The sequence below is a fragment of the Falco rusticolus genome, chromosome 2 (assembly GCF_015220075.1).
Source record: "Falco rusticolus isolate bFalRus1 chromosome 2, bFalRus1.pri, whole genome shotgun sequence".
Taxonomy (NCBI): Eukaryota; Metazoa; Chordata; class Aves; order Falconiformes; family Falconidae; genus Falco; species Falco rusticolus.
Window position 1 is genome coordinate 66,277,762 of NC_051188.1, and position 18,989 is coordinate 66,296,750.

The 18,989-nt window shown below is 40.2% G+C and overlaps 1 protein-coding gene across 1 annotated transcript in view; it reads right to left on the reverse strand.

The window, feature by feature from the left end:
* Positions 1–5,981: 5,981 nt before the first annotated feature.
* The window catches only part of SLC5A7 (solute carrier family 5 member 7), a 28,990-nt gene continuing 15,982 nt past the window's right edge, over positions 5,982–18,989 (reverse strand). The window contains exons 5-9 of the mRNA XM_037378467.1: positions 18,783–18,931; positions 14,752–14,895; positions 12,760–12,913; positions 11,353–11,570; positions 5,982–10,623 (exon numbers count right to left, since the gene is read on the reverse strand). Coding sequence (XP_037234364.1) covers positions 10,000–10,623; positions 11,353–11,570; positions 12,760–12,913; positions 14,752–14,895; positions 18,783–18,931 — 1,289 coding nt within the window. The 3' untranslated portion in view covers positions 5,982–9,999. The remainder of the gene's footprint in view (positions 10,624–11,352; positions 11,571–12,759; positions 12,914–14,751; positions 14,896–18,782; positions 18,932–18,989) is intronic.

Sequence of the window (18,989 nt, forward strand, 5' to 3'; positions counted from 1 at the left end):
GCCCTGAAAAATTATATTACCTCTGGTATTCAGTTTACTTCGCTGTCATATTTCTGTCAATTCATCTTTGTGTGTAAGAAACTAACTGTAGAGGCTAGAAATCTTCTTTATTGCTGCTAATATTCTTCTTACATGTTGAGCAACTGGGTTTGCACTTCATGCAGTGACAACAGTAGCTGTTGATCATTACTGGAGTGGGAAAGCCTCACTGTGGAGGAAGGCATATTAAGATACTCTGGATTTCAAAGGTGCTGGTATATAAGACAGAAAAAAAGGAAACCTTAAAATTTGTTAAAAGGATGGCTTGTGAAACTGCTTGCTATAGTGTGCAATTGAACCCAGCAGAACTTCACTGTTTTTTTGTAATTCTGTGGGATGGTATGATCTTTTAAAGACGGCTCTCTCCTATTACTGACTGACTGTTAGTATCTAGGCTGTATGCAAGTTATATGCAGAGACAGCCCAGCATGGTGCTGAGGACAGACTCAATCACTATGCTTGACCATAGACCAGAACAATGCAAGTACCAAATGAGGGAGAGACAGAGGCAAGACCTAGAGGCTGCTGGGCAGCAGGCACCTTTTCATTCCTTTCACCATGACCACGCTCCTTCCCAACTTCAGAGGACGACAAGCCTTTCACAGTCATGGCTCTGCAGCAGTTATAGGCATAGCTAACATAAAGTGGACATGTCTGTCATCAGAATACCACCAGACAAAGATAATTCGTGTCTTACCTAATCATGTTGAAACCACAAGAAGAAGCTCCAGAAAACTGGAGCTGCCCCATTCCTTGAATGGCATGCCCTCAGTGACCCATCAGTTTTGTGAGCATCTTTCCCTTTAAGTCCTTCTGAAAATTGTGTGCAATGCCTTGATGGATGTGAACTGCTGAGTAACACAAAGTGCAGTGCAGCAGTCTAATCTCTGTTATTACTACATAGATAATAATTATATTCCATTAGTAAATTGGCAGGATTTGTTCAATTCCTTTTGCTTGCAGTGAAATTCATTAGTAGTTTGGCAAAAAAAAATGGCCTTGATCATTTCCAAATAAGTAAATGGATTTTAGTGCTTCAGTCATAACCACAGAAAACTCTTACTTGGAAGAATTAACAAGTGGCTAAGAACTGATCTACTACTGCCATTTTACATTGATGGATGCCACTTAAACTTCAAGTATGCTTAGACTCCTAGGATGATGTATATTAGGATCAGAAGCAACATGGGTTGTAGGACTACAACACCCCCAGGACCTGACCATCATTGCTATTTCATTCACAGGATCTATTTTAACACTACTTCTGCTTTTTGTCTACAATATTCCAACTACTTCAGAAATTTAATCATGTGGTGAGGAATTTGCCTCTAATTCCCATTCCAAATCTATTCTATGGTATTGTATACCCATTTGTCTTTTAATTAATGTGTTTTCAGCTTAAATATCTCCTCTCATTGCTGTTTGTATATGAAGATAATCTAATCACTCTGTTTTCAATACAAAGGTATTTTCTATCACCAGATATTTTGTAATGCTGTATTTATACACTAAGCACAAAGTTGAAATAGCACCCCTTCTTTTCTGTGTGTTGACCATTTGAGGAAGAAATCTCTTACCCACAGGAATAAAATCTCTAATTTTCTGCCAATACAACTCTTTTTCTCCAGTCTTTGCCAAATTTCAAGTGTTTACATGATCCTGCAGCTTGAAGTAGTATTTCTTTCACTAATAATATTAAAAGTGCGTCTGTCTACATTCAAATTAAATTCTTTATGCCTATATAACCCATTGTATAACCTCAGAAAATGCTCTTTTAAAATTCTTTTCCATCTTGTGAGCTATTCTATCATCTTTCCTCTACTCTGTATGAGAGGTTTTCCCATCCTGCTTCGGTAGTTCTAGTTCTTCCACCTCATTACCCAGGTTTCCTGCATTAGTCCACAAACAACTTCATCAATTCCTCTGATTTCACAATGTTTCCTAAATCAAATTTAGCCAGCCTGATCAATTCTTTCACTTACAGAAGTACTTTCTTTTTTTCTCCTGCTGTCCATTACCTTATTCTCTAGCATAGCCTTATTCTGGGCTACAGTCTCATTTACATTGTTTTTCACCTATTATTTATTAACACCAGTTGCAGAGATAGCATGTGTCTCTCCCAGTCACAACACATCCTTGCAGCCTAGGTTGATGTTTTCCTTTATGTTTTTGTAGTCTTGGTTGCAGAAGGTCAGTGCTCCAGACAATCAGGTGCAAACCCTCCCCTGAGGACCGCGCTCTTTCTGTGAACACTTTGTAAAGGTTAAATGCCCCGAAGTCCCCTCCTACGACTAATTCCTCATCTGTTTGTTTGGTGTGATCATATTCATGGCTTCAACCTCTTTGTTAAGGAGCAGGAGAAAGGTGGGGTCCCATCTCACCAGTGTTTAAACATCTTTATGGGTTTATCTATAGTGTGACCCATTTCACAGTAACATATGCATTAGGGTGAGATTAGTCATGTTTTATACATGTCAGCTTCTCTCCTTTGGCCCCAAAGGAAGCCCAAAAGGCCAGGTCAGGAGTAGAGAATAGCTTTGTTTATCTCTGAGGCTGTATCCTCACCACTAAATTGAAGGTGCTCAGGTATGTCGATGGGCACTGAACCTATTTGGCATGAGGCTACGATTGCAACCTCTGCCAGTTTTCAAAGGGAAGGCTGCTTGCAAAGCTCCTGTTGGGAAAGGTGCTCTGCAGCCCTTGGAGCAGTCCAGCCCCCAAACTGTGCCTGGGTGACCGTTTGGGAGAGTGATGCTTGGCTTGAACCAAAAGTGGGCTGGAGACCACCTTAATGGTCTGAGAACAATTCTGGGCATTTTTCAAGTATTAACATGGCCTTCTTTAAACCTCTTTGAAGTGTCTCCCAAGCTTGGTGTAATTGTTCTCCAAACTTTCCAGTTGCAGTCTGGCAAGCCAGATGGCAAGTTTTCATGGCATGTAGGTCTACCCAGGTTAACTTTTTTCAAGTGGAAAACTACTCAGTATTTGTGGCTTTTTCAGTCCTTTTTGTGGATTTTAAACTTCTCTTGGCAACTAAATGCAGTTTAAAGAGAAGGAGGCTTCATCTATGTCATGTAATTGCATGGCACTCACCTAGATCAGTCCTTGCGTGGCTGCAGTGGTGATTGGTTTGCTATTCAGTATTCAATATTGACTAAAAATTCTTACATGAAAGACCTTAGCTTCTTTCTCCACCCATTTATTCCTCCAATATTTGTTTTCACACCCACTATCCTGCTTGTGAATTTGACAGAAAAATATGGCAAAAAAATCCCTAAATTCTTCTTCACAAAAAAAGACATGATTGTTGTTAAAAAAAAACAAAAACATTTCAAGTGATTCCTAAATAGAATCTCCTAAGTAGGGTTTTTCTGCTGTTTTGACCACAACTGGCCTGCATGTGTCATTTTACCTACGATGTCATGTGGTAAAACAATTGATAATGCTTCCTCAGGAATCATCAGCACACCCTTAGTTAATGCTTCTTGCTATTTTGAATCTGCAGGATTACAGACTTGCTTTCATTCTAAGATACAAATTACAAGATTCTTGCCATCATTTATCAGCAGCCCTGGCTAACTGGGGAGGTCCCAGCTGACTGCGGGTTAGCCAGTGTGATGCCCATCTGCAAGAAGGGCAGGAAGGAGGATCTGGGGATCTACAGACCTGTCAGCCTGATCTTGGTGCTGGGGAAGGTTATGGAGCAGATCATCCTGAGTGCCATCACATGGCACGTACAGGACAGCTGGGGGTCAGGCCCAGCCATCATGGGTTTATGAAACACAGGTCCTGCTTGACTAACCTGATCTCCTTCTATGACAAGGTGACCAGCTTAATGGCTGAGGGAAAGGCTACGGAAGGTGTCTATGTAGGCTTTAGTGAAGACTTTGACTCTGTCGTCCCCCCTGCATTGTCCTGGAGAAACTGGCTGCTCGTGGCTTGGGTGGGGGTACTCCATGCCAGATGAAAGGCTGAATGGAGGGGTAAGCCCAAAGAGTGGCAGTGAATGCAGTTAAATCCAGCTGGCAGCCTGTCACTGGTGGTGTTCTGTTTATCTTTATCAATGATCTGGATGAGGGGATCAAGTGTACCCTCAGTAAGTTGGCAGATGACACCAAGCTGTGTGGGAATGCTGATCTGCCGGAGGGCAAGCAGGCTCTGCAGAGCAATATGGACAGGCTGGATCAATGAGTTAAGGCCAATTGTATGAGGCTGAACAAGGCCATTTGCTTGGTCCTGCCCTTGGGTCACAGCAGCCCCATGCACTGCTACAGGCTTGGGGAAGCAGGAGGGTGGAAAGCTGCCTGGTGGCAAAGGACCTGGGGGTGCTGGTTGACAGCTGGCTGAACATGAGCCAGCAGTGTGTTGAGGTGGCCAAGAAGGCCAACAGGATCCTGGCTTGTATCCCAAACAGTGTGGCCAGCAGGACCAGGGCAGTGATCATCCCCCTGTATTTGGCACTGGTGAGGTCGAACCTCAAATCCTGTGTTCAGGTTTGGGCCCCTCAGTGCAAGAAAGACATTGAGGTACTGGAGCGTGCCCAGAGAAGGGCAACAAAGCTGGTGAAGGTTCTTATGAACAAGAAGATGTTCTTATGAAGAAGAACAAGGCTTATGAGGAGCGGCTGGGGGAACTGGGGTTGTTTAGACTGGAGAAGAGGAGACTCGGGGAGGATCTTATTGCTCTCTACAGCTACCTGAAAGGAGGCTGTAGCAAGGTGGGGGTTGGTCTCTTCTCCCAATTAACAGGAAACAAGACAATATGGAATGTCCTCCAGTGGTGTCAGGGGTGGTTAGATTAGATATTAGGAGAATCTTCTTCACTGAAAGGGTAGTCAAGCATTGGAACAGGCTGCTCAGGGAGGTGGTGGAATCACTGTCCCTGGAAGTGTTTAAAAAAATGCATAGATGTGATGCTTAGAAGCATGGTTTAATGGTGGATATAGCAGTGCTGGGTTTACAGTTAGACTTGATGATCTTAAAGGTCTTTTCCAACCTAAATAATTCCAAGATTCTAAAATATAAGAGCTTTTACCTTAAAACATTCTTCAGTTTTTTAAGTGTGCGGGTTGGGATCAAACTCCTAAATTGCAAAAGAGACCAGAGTGTTGTGGCCTTAAGGAAATATCTGTGCAATTTGACATTTTTTGAAAATCCCAGCCTGTGCTCCATGAGTGAGCACCTTGGTGTTCTGGAACACAAGCCAGTGTGCCTTATTTCCCCTGTCCATGAGTAGACAGTATTGCCTACATATTTTTGCAAATCATCTGGCAGATAAATACATTCTATATTTGGCATGCATCATTATTATAGCATTTGGATAGCCACCCATTTGTGTCTTTCCTTTGACTTCAATAGATATTATATCAAACTCTTAATAGGAGGATAAAAGCACAGATTTAGTTTTCCGTCAGCTAAAATTTTGATTTCTAAATAATTGTATTTATAACACATGCAATGCCCAGGGTGACTTTATGTCCCACTACAAAGGGAAAAGCTAACAAACCCTTGCAACATTCTGCTCACACTAAAGGTGGAACCCAGCTGCAGTCTCTAGGCACGTGCATTCCTGCTCTGTTAGCATATTTTGTGCTCCTTGCGAACTCTGCAGCTCAAACTACAGCCCCTGTTCCAGGATGAAACCCCAAGAGAAAGGTCCCTGGCAAGGGGTCTGCAGGAAGGTTCCCACTGGATGTACATTCCCCTGGAGCTCAGGGGCCTCTGCTCTTCTTTGTGGCTGTGAGGACAAGGAAGAGATGACTGAAATGAGAAGTCTGTCTCCAACATGGGAGCCAGGTTTTGGGGCAGGGCTGTAGCCACGGTGGACCTGCTGATTCTCCTGGTGAGGGCCAGCTCTCTCTCTGTTGGGGCCACTCCACCTCTGCGGGGCTGTGCCCATGACACAAAACTTCAGGTGATGCTGAGTGATAATAAAATAAATGTCTTTATTTTTAATAGATGGACAAAACAGACCCAAAACTAGACAGTATTTTCCTGAATTGCATGGGCACTATTGAATACAATACAAATGAAGTTAAAACATATATATCTATATTATGCTTCCTATCTGCTTTGTTAAGTATAATCTTAATATAACATTTCTGACACAGACAAAAATATACTTTTTTTTTTTACAACAGCCACAAATACTGCCCTGATTAATAGCAGACTTACAACAAATTACTGTCTAACTGCACATGGGACTCGATCAAATATGCTTGAAGGGCAGACGGAAAAATTAATCACAGGTTTTTTCCTATGTTACTTATATTTGAAATACTAAATTGTTGTACTATATGAAAATAAAAGACTAAATCTGACATTTACTTAATTTGATCCACTTAATGTTTACATTCAATTCAGGTTCACAAAAGTACGTTTTATTTATAATACATATACCATCCCATATGGACAAATATAGATTAAATTGTAACTTTTTTTGACATGTCAGCTATGTTATTAACCTTGATTTTATGAACACATCTCATGCAAAGGAGGTAAAAAACCCTGTCGGGTGTTATTCACAAGTGTTGAGAATATGAAAGTAAAATGTATGCTCAAGATATGAATACTTTGCCTAGAAATTGTAGGCTCAGAAACAATAACCTCAGTGTCTGAAAATGAGCTGTTTGCTTCACCGGTTATAGATCCAATTTACTGCACAGTACTACTGTCTACAAATTGCAAAAGTGGAGAAGGAGCATGTGATGATTCCCATGAAAATAAAGTCAACTTGAAGAATCATGTCCTGTTGGCATTTCGCTTGTGGAATTAATTTGGTTGTATTTTGTCGAAATTCTCCCCGCCTCCCCCCCCCCCCCCCCCCCCCCCCCGCCCCATATCCAGCTATCAATCATAGCTATGGCCTTTGGCTATATGAACAGCTTTGTAAAAATTTAATCATAGGACAGCTGAACTAAGGCAACAGAACTTGTAAACAGACTTTGTACAGGGCTGTTTAGTTTGGCTTTTGGAGTTGTCCTCTCCACTACGCAGCCCACCGCTGCAACCACAGCAGGCATCGTTGGACTCATGCAAAGACACACACACAGATTTCGTATGCGGAAAGCAGAGTTATGGTCACATGATGAACAGTCTTCGGTGTCACTTCTCTCCTTTGCATGATAAAGCTTCCATGGTGTGCTACATGGAAAAGTGCTATAACATTTCAGTTCCCACAGAGAGGACTGGAAAACTGGTGGAACCATTTTCTGCCAGAGAATGCATAGTTCCATCTAAACAGGAATAATTTGTAAAATCACAGCAATTTCCCAAAAAGATTTGATAGGATAAACTGTATAAAATATTATGACAATACTGAAAGCATCTGGCTTGAAATTTTTGGACTAATACATTTTATTTTCTCACTTAACTTTTTATTTTGAACATTTTAAAAGATTTATGGCAACAAGGGAATACAAGGGAAAAAGAAAGATTTTTATTTTTCAGTCAAAATTTCTTAAACGATTCCAGCTGAATTCCCTTCTCCTTTCCTTCTCCTTCCACTATTGGGTATTTTGAAATACAGAAATGCTGCTGTATTCAAAGCATCTGGCCACTATTCAGCTTCTCATAGCAAAATTCTAGCAATTCCTAGACAAAATTGAGGTAAGAGAAAATTTTTTAGGAAGACCTACAGATGTCTGTAGAATAGGATCCTCTAACTTAATTTGGAACTGCAGCATAAGGCATTGGCTATGTAGGCAGGCAAAATTGTGGCTTGGTATTTTCTCATAAGAAGGGATTCAGGCTAGTGGATTTGGGCCAGAAATGGATAATAATTCAGCAGTGTCTTTGTTCTCCCTTCTCTTTCTTGCATACAATGTCTTTCCCCTTCTTTTTTCCATGGTTCATGGGGGAATTAATATAACTGGGCTCTTGTCCAGTTTGTGAGATCCTCAGCACCCTGAATTTCATCAGCAGCTTGTTCACTTACCCCACAGGAATTTTTCATTGCTTTGCTATATTGGCTCTTCTGGGTTTTAGTGCAGAACCTGATTTTGATCTCCTCCACCCAGAGCACACTCAATATTTGTCAGCACAGTAGCACTGCAGTTCACAATGCATATTCAGAACTGAGATGCAGTGTTATTTTTAAATGCAGTATATGAAGAAAAAAATCAACATATCTAAAATTAATTTTCTCTATGTATAAAATATATATATGCTGTTAAAACTCCACAAAAGGAGCAAAAACATATCTAAAGATTCAACCTTGTGGAAGTTTATGTCAACATTGAATACACAGGTTGATGGCTTCTTCCTTTAGCAGCAAAACCTATTCTTAAATCTATCTTCCAGGATAGCTCCTTGCGCTGTGAATGTTAATGAAGAAATTTCACCAGTGACCAGCGACAGGAGGATATCTGGATTTCAGTTGAACATTTTGTGTCATGTGTAGATAGTAAAAAGAATTATTGGAGCATAACTCTTAATTGTACAGAAATCTGGCTATTAGATCTCCCACTGTGAAAGGCACATACCAATGGGGACAGACACAATTGTCTCAGCCATGGGCAAATGGAAACAACATTGCGTGTTCCCTGCTGGCCAGGGCAAAGTCAGAAGAGGCCTCATCTCCCTGCTTTGCCACTTCTGGCCAGTGTTTCCGTTCATGTGTGAAGTCTCATCCATGCCTGGCCACTGCTGGTGCTCCGCAGAGTCACCGTGCTGGCCCAGGAGCACAGCTGTTAGTGAAGGAGGCCAGAAGGTAGCGGAAGACACTGCTGTGCCTTTCACTACACTTGTGGGTTTGACTTCCCTTTCAGTTCCCCTCCAAGCTGCTATTGATTTTGGAGGTAGACACAGATGTGGAAAGCTGTCCACAAGCCTGGTTTTCCCATGGGAAATCAAATTTTTGAGAAAATGTGATTTTTCATGGAAAATCTACACTTTCCAGAGTAATTCCAGCAAGACCAACCCAAAAGACTTTATGATATCTTTGAGATTACATTTTTCTATTAAGTGAAAAATGGAAATTTTCCCCATGGAAAACCCTCTCATCTTTTTTTTTCAGGCTTTCTTGACTCCCCTTACTTTTTAATAATGCTCCATTGCTGCAGTTCCATGGTGTCAGACTGCTTTGCTCAGTGTTCATTCTGATGAAAAGTCAAGATAAGGCTTCTTTTCTCAACATTGACAAGTTCTATTTAGTTCATAAGAGTTCTGTCATTTTTCACAAGCTGAGTTTCAACTCCAATTATTGCTTCAAATATTTTTTTATCCTCCATTGGTGGCAGCCACTAACCACAGGAAAAAAAGGACACCTATAGTAACATACTTTGCTTCAGGTCATCTTGCATTAGGTATAACATCATTTTAAACTGGTGACTTCATTTTAACTGTCTAAATTAACATACGATGTTTAGCACTTCAATAAGGAATTTATTACTATTTGCACATTTTGCTGTCTTATACAAATAATGGAATACTAGATTTGTATTATTTGAATTTTCTTATGAGGAAAAAAACAACAGACCAAAACCCCAAGGAAGTTATTTATCTGTCTTCGCTCAAGCAACTAGGTCTTTAGTAATAAATCACTTATAGCTGTGACAATATATTTTCACTTAATGCCAATAAAATGTTGACTGATAGTATTTCAGAGTGGCTGTATTATAATTTCTTCATATGATGTCCTAGCTAAATAATTGTTGCACTTTTCCTGCTACATATATTTTCAATAGTAAATATTTTTTTAGTTACACAGTATATGGTTCTGGGTGGAAAGAATGGGATCTGAGTGTATCTTTTGGTAAACACTCTATGATCTAATCCAACATGTTAGATAATAACAGGAAAGAGTTCCTCCCATGGGATGCTCCTGCTCCTAGAAACAACTTAAAGAATTGTGCAGTGGCATTTTATGCCCACTTCTTGCTTTTCTTCTGATAAAATGTCTCTTACTATTCTTTGTAGAATATCTTAGTTCACGTTGTTTTGCCTGTGGCTGCCAGATTTTTTAATTATCTTCAGTGTTGGACAGCTCTGGACTCGAATCAACATAATTGAAGGCTTCCTTGTTTGTGAAAGTTGAGCTCAAAGTTAGGCTGTGCCGTGGATTCACAGGTGCAAGTTCGTTTAACACAATGTTGTCACTTTTTACAAGAGTTGCTTTGTCCATGTGTTCTCTACTGTACCTGGCAACAACAGCATCAAGGAAGTCCAGCTTTGGTGGCAAAGTCCCACTCTCAAATAAGTATTTGGCTAAGTAGGAGACTATAATGTTAGTAAAGAAGGAGGTAAGCATAGCAAGTGTTTTAAATGGGAATCGTTGGATATAGATATTATTCTCATCTGGATAGCAGCCAGGATAGTAGATCAAGGGCTGAAGGTAGAGATATGGTTCCCCTCCGGTTATTCTGAGAACAAGGCCAAATAAATATCCTGCAATGGCACCATAGGTGTTGGTTCCTTTAATAAATAAAACACACAGGAGCTGAGGGAATATGATGATATAAACAAGGTCAGAACTGAGGTACCACAGGCCGTACACTGACGAAGCTAGCAGTGCCATTGCTGTTGCTGATGCTCCAAACAGAAAAACAGTGATTCTCATGACCCACACAATTTCCCTGTCTGAAGCCTGCAAAAAAAGGGCAGTGTTAGATGTTTTTTCACAGCAATGTATGTATGCTTACATTTATGCACCTAGTTGATATAAAGTACTGCGTTGTAAAAGGCAATTTTGCATGACTATTCAATAATATTTACAAATGAATATCTCTATCTCTGTTTCTATCTCTATCTCAAGTGCACAGAAAAAACCCCAAGGGTTACGGTTGCCGTTCTCAAAGTCATTAATCTGTGAAGCGTAAGGGAAAGTATGATAATGTGTCAAAGAAAAAATCAACTCCAGAGTGTTAAGCACAGTATGACCTAATGGTTACAAACTGTCGGCATCAGAATTTCTTCTCCATTTCCTAAGAAAAACTCCAACTCACTAGCCCTTTCTGTTGTCATAAGGTTTCCTGATAAATCAATAATTCAGAAAGATGTTTGTAAGGATTTAAGTAAAATTTATGGTTGCAGCAATAATTAGGAGCTGTTTGGAGAAGCTGCAGTGCCATGAGAACTCTTGAAAGCTGCTTCCCCTGAGCTAACTTTTTCACCTCTGTCTTCAGTCACAACCATAAATATTTTTACAACTTTCAATTTTTTCTATATACTGTTAGGAATGAAATGCTATACTTTTTCTAGTCATAGGCAGAAACATGAAAGAGGTGTTTCATTACAAAATTGCAGTCTATGCATCACCTAGTTAAGATCTCACATAAAATTTTCTCTAAAAGTAAAAATGAACATGCAAACTCACATTTTGCCGAAAGGAAAGCTGGTAAATGTTTCGAGCAAACATAGAACTTGCTGATAAAATTGAAGAGTCAGCGGATGACATCACGGCAGCAGATACAGCACCAAGGCCAAAGAACGAGATATAGACTGGGCAAAGGTATTGTAACACGATGGGTAAAATCATATCTGCTTCTTTTTTAGTCATGGGGTCAGGGACACCGTACTCTGTCTCATTCCAGGCTGCAATACGGACACCGTTGTGTTGTTAGTAACATTAATAGTCATCAGCTACAGCATCTCTTGACTGTAGTGAGCTATTTATATTGCCACATTTTCATTCACATTCAATGACCAAACTGTTACTAGGGCCAGACCGACAGGATTTCAGAGAGGCAGTGACCCACAGGTTTCTGTTAGGTAGATTTAATTCTGCTTGGCATTTTTCTTTCTCTCTAAGCTAAGTCTGACCACAGCCTGTGGTTATCCAGAAGTAAGTTTAATATAAATACTCTTCATTGCTCTTAATATAATTTTCCTCAATAAAACAAGTCTGGGATCTATGTTTGTTTGTGATGTGTTTATTCTCTTGGATTACAGACTCCGAGCTCGAACCTACATGTTAAACAGTTCTAACAGAGCATTTCTATTTTAGCTACATGGTCACTGTGATGGGGTTCACTCTCACTGTGACAAAGACCTTGACAAGGATGCTTTGGTCAGGATAAGAAATTCCTAATAAATTATAGAATCATTTAGAATAATTTTGGTTGGAAAAGACCTTTAAGATCATCGAGTCTAGCCGTAAACCCAGCACTGCCAAGTCCACCTGTAAACCATGTCCCTAAGTGCCATGTGTACAGGGCTTTTAAATACCTCCAGGGATGGTGACTCCACCATTTCCCTGGGCAGCCTGTTCCAATGCTTGAAAGCCCTTTTGGTGAAGAAATTTTTCCTAATATCCAGTCTAAACATCCCCTGGTGCAACTTGAGGCCATTTCCTCTTGTCTTATTGCTTGTTACTTGGGAGAAAAGACTGACCCCCACCTCACTACAGCCTCCTTTCAGGTAGTTGTAGAGAGCAATAAGGTCCCTCCTGAATCTCCTCCTCTCCAGGCTAAACAACCCCAGTTCCTTCAGCTGCTCCTCATTATTATTGTTAGGACCAATAAAAGTACCAGAATCTAACTCAAACATTCAATAGAAACATTATATTGGTAGATATCTAGAATGTGCAAAATTTGTTAATCTCAACCACTGGGATAGAAGCAATTTTCCCTGGGAGGAATATTCTATAATATTATTTTTGAATGTACTCTCCTGTTGAAGAAATCATAGGTTTATTAATGGTGTCATCTGGCTAGATTATATTTAACATAAGCATTGTAGTGTTTTCACACATTTATTGTAGTATTCATTTTTAATTATTTACCTGTAGATGCTCCAATTGCACCAATGAGTACTGCAGGAAGTGCCATCACAAGACAGCCAAAAGCAGCCAGAAATGACAGAACTTGAGCATATGTGGCAGAAGATGATGAGAGAACTCTCTGGAAGTATGCTTGCCATGGGATTCCTCCTAATGTCTGCAAACACAATGGGCAGCATCCCGTCATTGGGGGCTAACTGGATTTTTTTGCTATCACCATACAGAGAGCACGTAGAAGCATCACTTGAATGCTGAATGCTGTGTTGCATGTCTTTCATTTATTTATTGAGTATCAGTCAGCCAGTAATAGCTGTAATTTTCATTCCCACAAGTAATGTCAAACCTTTCTAAGTCCACTTAAATCTCATTCTTTCAGACAAGTTATTACTTTGTACAATTAGCAACACTTTGCACTTACATAGTCTATGTAATCCCCAAGTATTGTAAGCCGTGCAACTACTTAATAAAGCCTTATGAAAGGTTATAATATACTATTGTCATATTTTATATTTGATGAATTTGGCCTCCAGTACCCCCCAAACAACCAACACCCCCCCAACATAGATTAGATTCTGATAGGAATTGAAAGCAAGATTTTATCTTTGTTTATGAATGCTTGTGGCCATCTAAAGAAGGCAATAGAAATTAAAGACAAAGCAGTAAAATGAAGGTTTCTTTTACAGTGGCAACCGTTTTCTATTTTTTGGGGGTATTTAACAGTGAAGATCCTGATTGGACTCAAAATGATGTCTGCAAAATATGACACAAAAGAATATTATCAAAGGTTGAAAAAACAAGTACTAACAATTCTGTCTTGAGAGCAGGATTTGAGTAGTTTGCACTAACTAAATCACTGACTGTTACTAAACAGCATGGAAAGAAAGCAAAGCAAATTGCTCGCTAAATGTGCACAGCCCAGTTCAACACACTAAATGAGGCAGAAGGCAGTTGGACCAAATAGTGTGTATATAGGTGTTTCATATATGTTTCATGCACACACGGGGACCAAATGAATATTTTACAGACAACTATGATTTTGACTTGCTATTTATGACTGTTTTCCTTTGCAGCGGTACTATCATTTCTTTAACAAAGCTTTCCAAGCATGTGTAAATTTCTTGAGCTACAATGAAACAAGCAAGATGAAGAGAAAGTGTGTCACAATTTGGCAACATCAGAGCTTTCCTTTGGTCATCAACAGAGACAAAACCTTCCGGTTCACCAGACAGAATACAGCCACTTGAACCAGTATCATACTTTGGCTCTCTGAGAATCTCTAAAAATTTTAAGCTGGGTAAACCAATATATTTTAATAGCACAATTATCAGAAAACTCTGAAGTTTTTTTGGTTAAGACTATTTAAAAAACCAAACTCAAAACAGAGAAAAGAATCCCAAAGTACAATGTGATAATAAAAACAGTGTAGAGCTGCTCAGGGAACACTGAGAATGGAAAATGTTAGCATGTGTTGCTAGAGCTTCTAATGGAAAATACTTAATAACCACCAATCCCATGTGTAATACATAGGTATTAAATAATGAAAGCCTTCAGTTCATTCTGGCATGTGTGCATATATGAATTCATCCATTCATCTCTGCAAAGCTTTTTCTACATCACCTATACCTAAGGCATATTTAATCATTTGTATAACATATTTATTGCCTTCTGCAATGTATAAATTCCTCTGCCAACAATGACATCGGTTAAGTATTAGCTGCACACTTTTAATTAATTTTAGCATAACTCAACTCTTTCAGCCTGATGATATTTAAATTGCATTCCTGGCAATGCTGACTTTGACAGCTGTGCTACAGAATTCTACTGATATTTCATTGAAATCATTCAAATGTGCAGAAATATTGAGCAGGAGTCAAGAGGGTAAAAGTTTTCAGTTTGCTGGAAGCTCCTAACTAGACTGTCTATTATTTTCAGCTGTCATAGTACCACAGCGTGAGTGCTTAAATGCTTCATTCCTTCATATAAGCCATCACTTACCAGTAAAAGGAAATTGTCCAGCCATGTGTAAATGTCAAGTGAGTTGATAGATCCAAGCCAAGGTGCTTGGTGCACCTGGTGCACAGCCGTGAGCCCGATGTCTGTCACTGCAGGATGGGACATTGCAAAAGGTACGCTGATCCACTGTAACCAAAGATAAACACTTTATTCAGGTCTAAAGAAAGCATTCTGAACCTGTGACATTTTAATATTAACAGTGATCTGTTCTTCTTCTTCTTGCATGCTACAAATAAATGTCAAATTACTGAGATGACTTGCAGGAAAGTCAAGCTATATGCCCGAGGAATGTGCTAATATCTCTGAAATCCAGAGACCTTGGTAATGGATAGCTTACCTCTGTCCTGGAGACTGAGCATGAACAGAGAATTGATGCATATAAATCACAAAATCAGAAGGAAAGACACATTTATACCTCTTAATTTTATTTTTTATTTTCCCCTAAACTCCACATATATTCTTTACACTCTTTCCTAGACCTCACTGTAGAGAAACATCTACATATTTACATGCAATAGCACCAGGATTTGCCAGTATACAGGCATGAGACAACATAAATACACCTGAAGGCTTGGGAATGGTTTTAATTGTACTCAAAACTATACCTCGACGAGAGAGGGGTGCTGTTGGTGAACCCCTGTTTCCTCTTGCTACAAAACACCAAGTAGCCCAGTGTTACAGCACTTTTCTGCTTTGGAGGTGATTTCAGTCTGGGCTTTTGGCTATTTTCAGTCTCTCTGTTTTTCATCTAGGCCCAAAAATCAATTGACAATCTCCTCCCAGAGACAGTTCCTAGCAGAAGGTTAATTTCCTTTAACTTTTTGTGCATTTTCTTGCCAACTTATTTTGCAATGGTCTAACTCAGTTACCTTCCGTAGGAGAACCTCACTCAGCAGCTCCTACTGGGATGACAACTAGGCTTTATGCTATATGAAATAGACCATCACAAGCATGGCATCCTTAAGGATCCGATGATAGCCAAAACCACACAGATCACCACAATCCAGATAACTGCATTTAAATGTATGGGGTAATAGGAGCAAGGAGGGGGAATCAAACATCTTCCTCTACTTTGCTGTACAATTATTGCAATAATGTGTGAAGAACATTTTGCACCATTGCCTGTTATTCAAGCTGTTTAGCACATATTCTGTTCTCAGGTACATGTTAAACTTTGCCAATTTAAACACTTGGGTAAAAAGATTCCCTTCTCAGTGTCTGCTTGGGCTTTTCTGGGAGAGATCACCAAAACATTTCAATTGTCTCCAAGATATTTTGAGGGGAAAATAAGCATGTTTTCAAAATTAATGGATGTTAATACTCTTCTCGTTGAGAAATTCATGGGGAACAAGGATGTGAAATGGGATTTTTTATTGTTTGTGAATCTCAAACATGTCCAAGTGATGAGCTTCTGAAGAGCTGTGTTTGCCCATACTCAGCTGAGATTTTCAATAGGATATATTTCTAATTGTCCATCTGCAGCCTGCATGCCACAGCCCAGGATTTAATAGGTACTGTATTCCAAGTGCTTTATGAGCCTTTGTAATCCAGTCCAGTTCCTGACAGTAACCTAGCTCTTTGTGGCCTCAGGGACTACCTCTACATCAGTAAATATAACAAGTATATACTTTCTCTGGCCCTGCAGTTCGCTGACATGTCATGGTTTACATTCATACATCTAGACTCCTTTCCCTGCCCAAAAAACCAGACCTGAACTGTTCCTGAGTGGGCCAAAACAGCGTTAACATTTAAGCACAAGTGATACTGTATTTTCACCTTGACACTATTTAACTTGCTTAAAATGTTCATAGACCTAATTTCTTCATCGAGCCTTCTCTAACAGGAGTAAAAAAATGGCATTTTGAATGGAAGGCAAATAAAACAAAGGCTCATGGAACTGAAGCAGAAACTGGGACTTTATGTTGGGACTTGAAGCTTAGGGGCAGAAGCAGCAGGTACCTAGGAGGACCTGGGCCTCATGGGGTTGGAAACCAGTGGCAAAGAGTTTAGAATGGAGAATTAATAATACATCTGAGATGAACAGCCAGTGAATAGTGGGTACAGGGCAGGCTCCAGGAAACACTCACCAGGCAAAATAAAGACAAAGACCTTAGAATTGCAGGTGTGAGTACAGGAGAGTGAGGAGGGAAGGACAGAGACTACATGGGACTGTAAGAAGAAAAACAGGCAAGTATGTGGGGTGGCTGCGGTGGAGGTTATGGAAGCCTAAGGAAGAAGCTGTGGCTAAAATGAGGAACCAGGGTAGGGAATGGAGGTGATTAAAGGGATTACAAGCATCCTCTTGGGTGCGGAGTAGGAGAGGACAGACATTAGAGGAATGAGCAGTAAAGCTCTGTGCCGGTGGAAATACAAACTGCTCTAGAGCCTGGAGGAGAAGCTGGGATCATGAGTCTGTGAGATCTGCTGTGACACCTACGGTGAAAGTGTCCCATCTCATCTAAAACTGTCTTAGCTAGAGCATGACTATTTAGATGCTACCTGAGGCTTCTAGCCTCACTGACGACTCTCAAGTTTATGAGGATGCTTTCTTATATGTGACATTATTGCTGTTTATTTCAGATGGGAAATTATGCAAAAAGCCCAACCTGAATTAAAAGGCCACAATTCAAGCTATGGATCCAACCATTTAGAAGACTGTTCTACAAACTTCATTTCTTTTCCCCTCCCTGCCTTTAATACAACACCACTTGTTGTTACTCCCACAGGATCAGGGTCTTTAGCAGTGCATAAGTTGTTCTCATTGGAAAAGCATTTCTGTATTTTGATTTATCTGCAATTTTGGGAATTTCTGTAATGCACACCACCTGTAGAAACTGAATGGTTCACCAATATTAACATGCATGTTAGGGAAGGAGACTATTTTCCCCACTGTGCTGGTGAAGAACAGAAGTATGAGATAAAATCTGGAATAACTTCTTATTTGAGCTAGCCAGCTGGAACTTGGGTTTGCTTTTTCAGGGTATTTAGCACCATTCCCATGAAGTCAGTTACAACAGGGAATGCTTAGAATTTCTGCAAATAAGGCCACAGGCCTCACAGTAGGATACCACAGAGCGAGGACACACATAGGGTTGGTTAGTGACCACCTGTGTGAGCAGTGGCTGAAGCAATTTCCCTAGAGCTGTGCAAGAACTCCAGTGAAAGCAAAGAAACAACTCTGGGTCCCCAAGGTGCCATTCAGTTCCTTCACCTTCAGCCACTCCATTTATTTCAGCCTCAGTCCTCTGCACACCTGTGACCATCTATTACTGCCACTGGCAAACAAAGGCAGCAGCTTCTTTGATTGCATGCCTGTGATCTAAACCCTGTTGCATTGATATTTGTCAGAGTAAGGCTTAGAGAACAGCAGTAAATAAAAGAAAAGGCTACCCACTAGCATATCATTGATAGCTGATACCACCATATCCAAACAGCAAGGTCATCTGGTGAGACTTCCTATATTATGGTCTCCAAGGACAGTGGAGGGAAATGAGGGAAAAAACAAGAAGGTGATTTAAAGCAGGAGGTTAACTAAGCTGCAGGAGTAGGTTAACAGCCACAGGAAAGAGAAACAGAAGAGTATCAGCTCTGCAGGTCCAATGCCAGCGTTTCTGAACTGCTTTACTGAGTGCTTCATACATCTGATGTCCTTTTCCAATGTCTGTGCCACAGTCCTATGGACAGATAAGGAAGGAGACAGCTCCAGTCCTATCCTGAATTAGATGTATACTCGGCAGGAAAATTGCAAGAGTGTTTGCACTGTCAGACAGGTTGGAAAAAAAACCAAAGAATTGGGCCTCTTGGTCAGCATTATTGTCAAAGCATGGGCTGTATACTGATGTAAATGCAGGCTCTTTAAAGTCAGTGCTCTGTGAATGGAGATATTCCTCCTCCACCCTCTCAGTGAAGACAGAGTTCCAAAACTGAAGCTGGGCAATAGGTCTCAGCAAGCATCATAATGCTCAGGGCAAAATCCTCAACAAAAAAAAAAAGAAAAAAAAAGACAAACTTACCAGTCCTAGGAAGATGCAGAAGAGCTGAACTACATCAGTGTAGGCCACAGAATAAAGCCCACCCACAAGCGTGTACATAGTTGCAATCAGGGCAGAAATAATGACCGAAATATTGACATTAATGTCAATGATCACACTTATAGTGGCACCTATGGGGAAAAACAAAGCACTGTACGTTAGTGTATGCCACGGTATGTCTGATGAGAA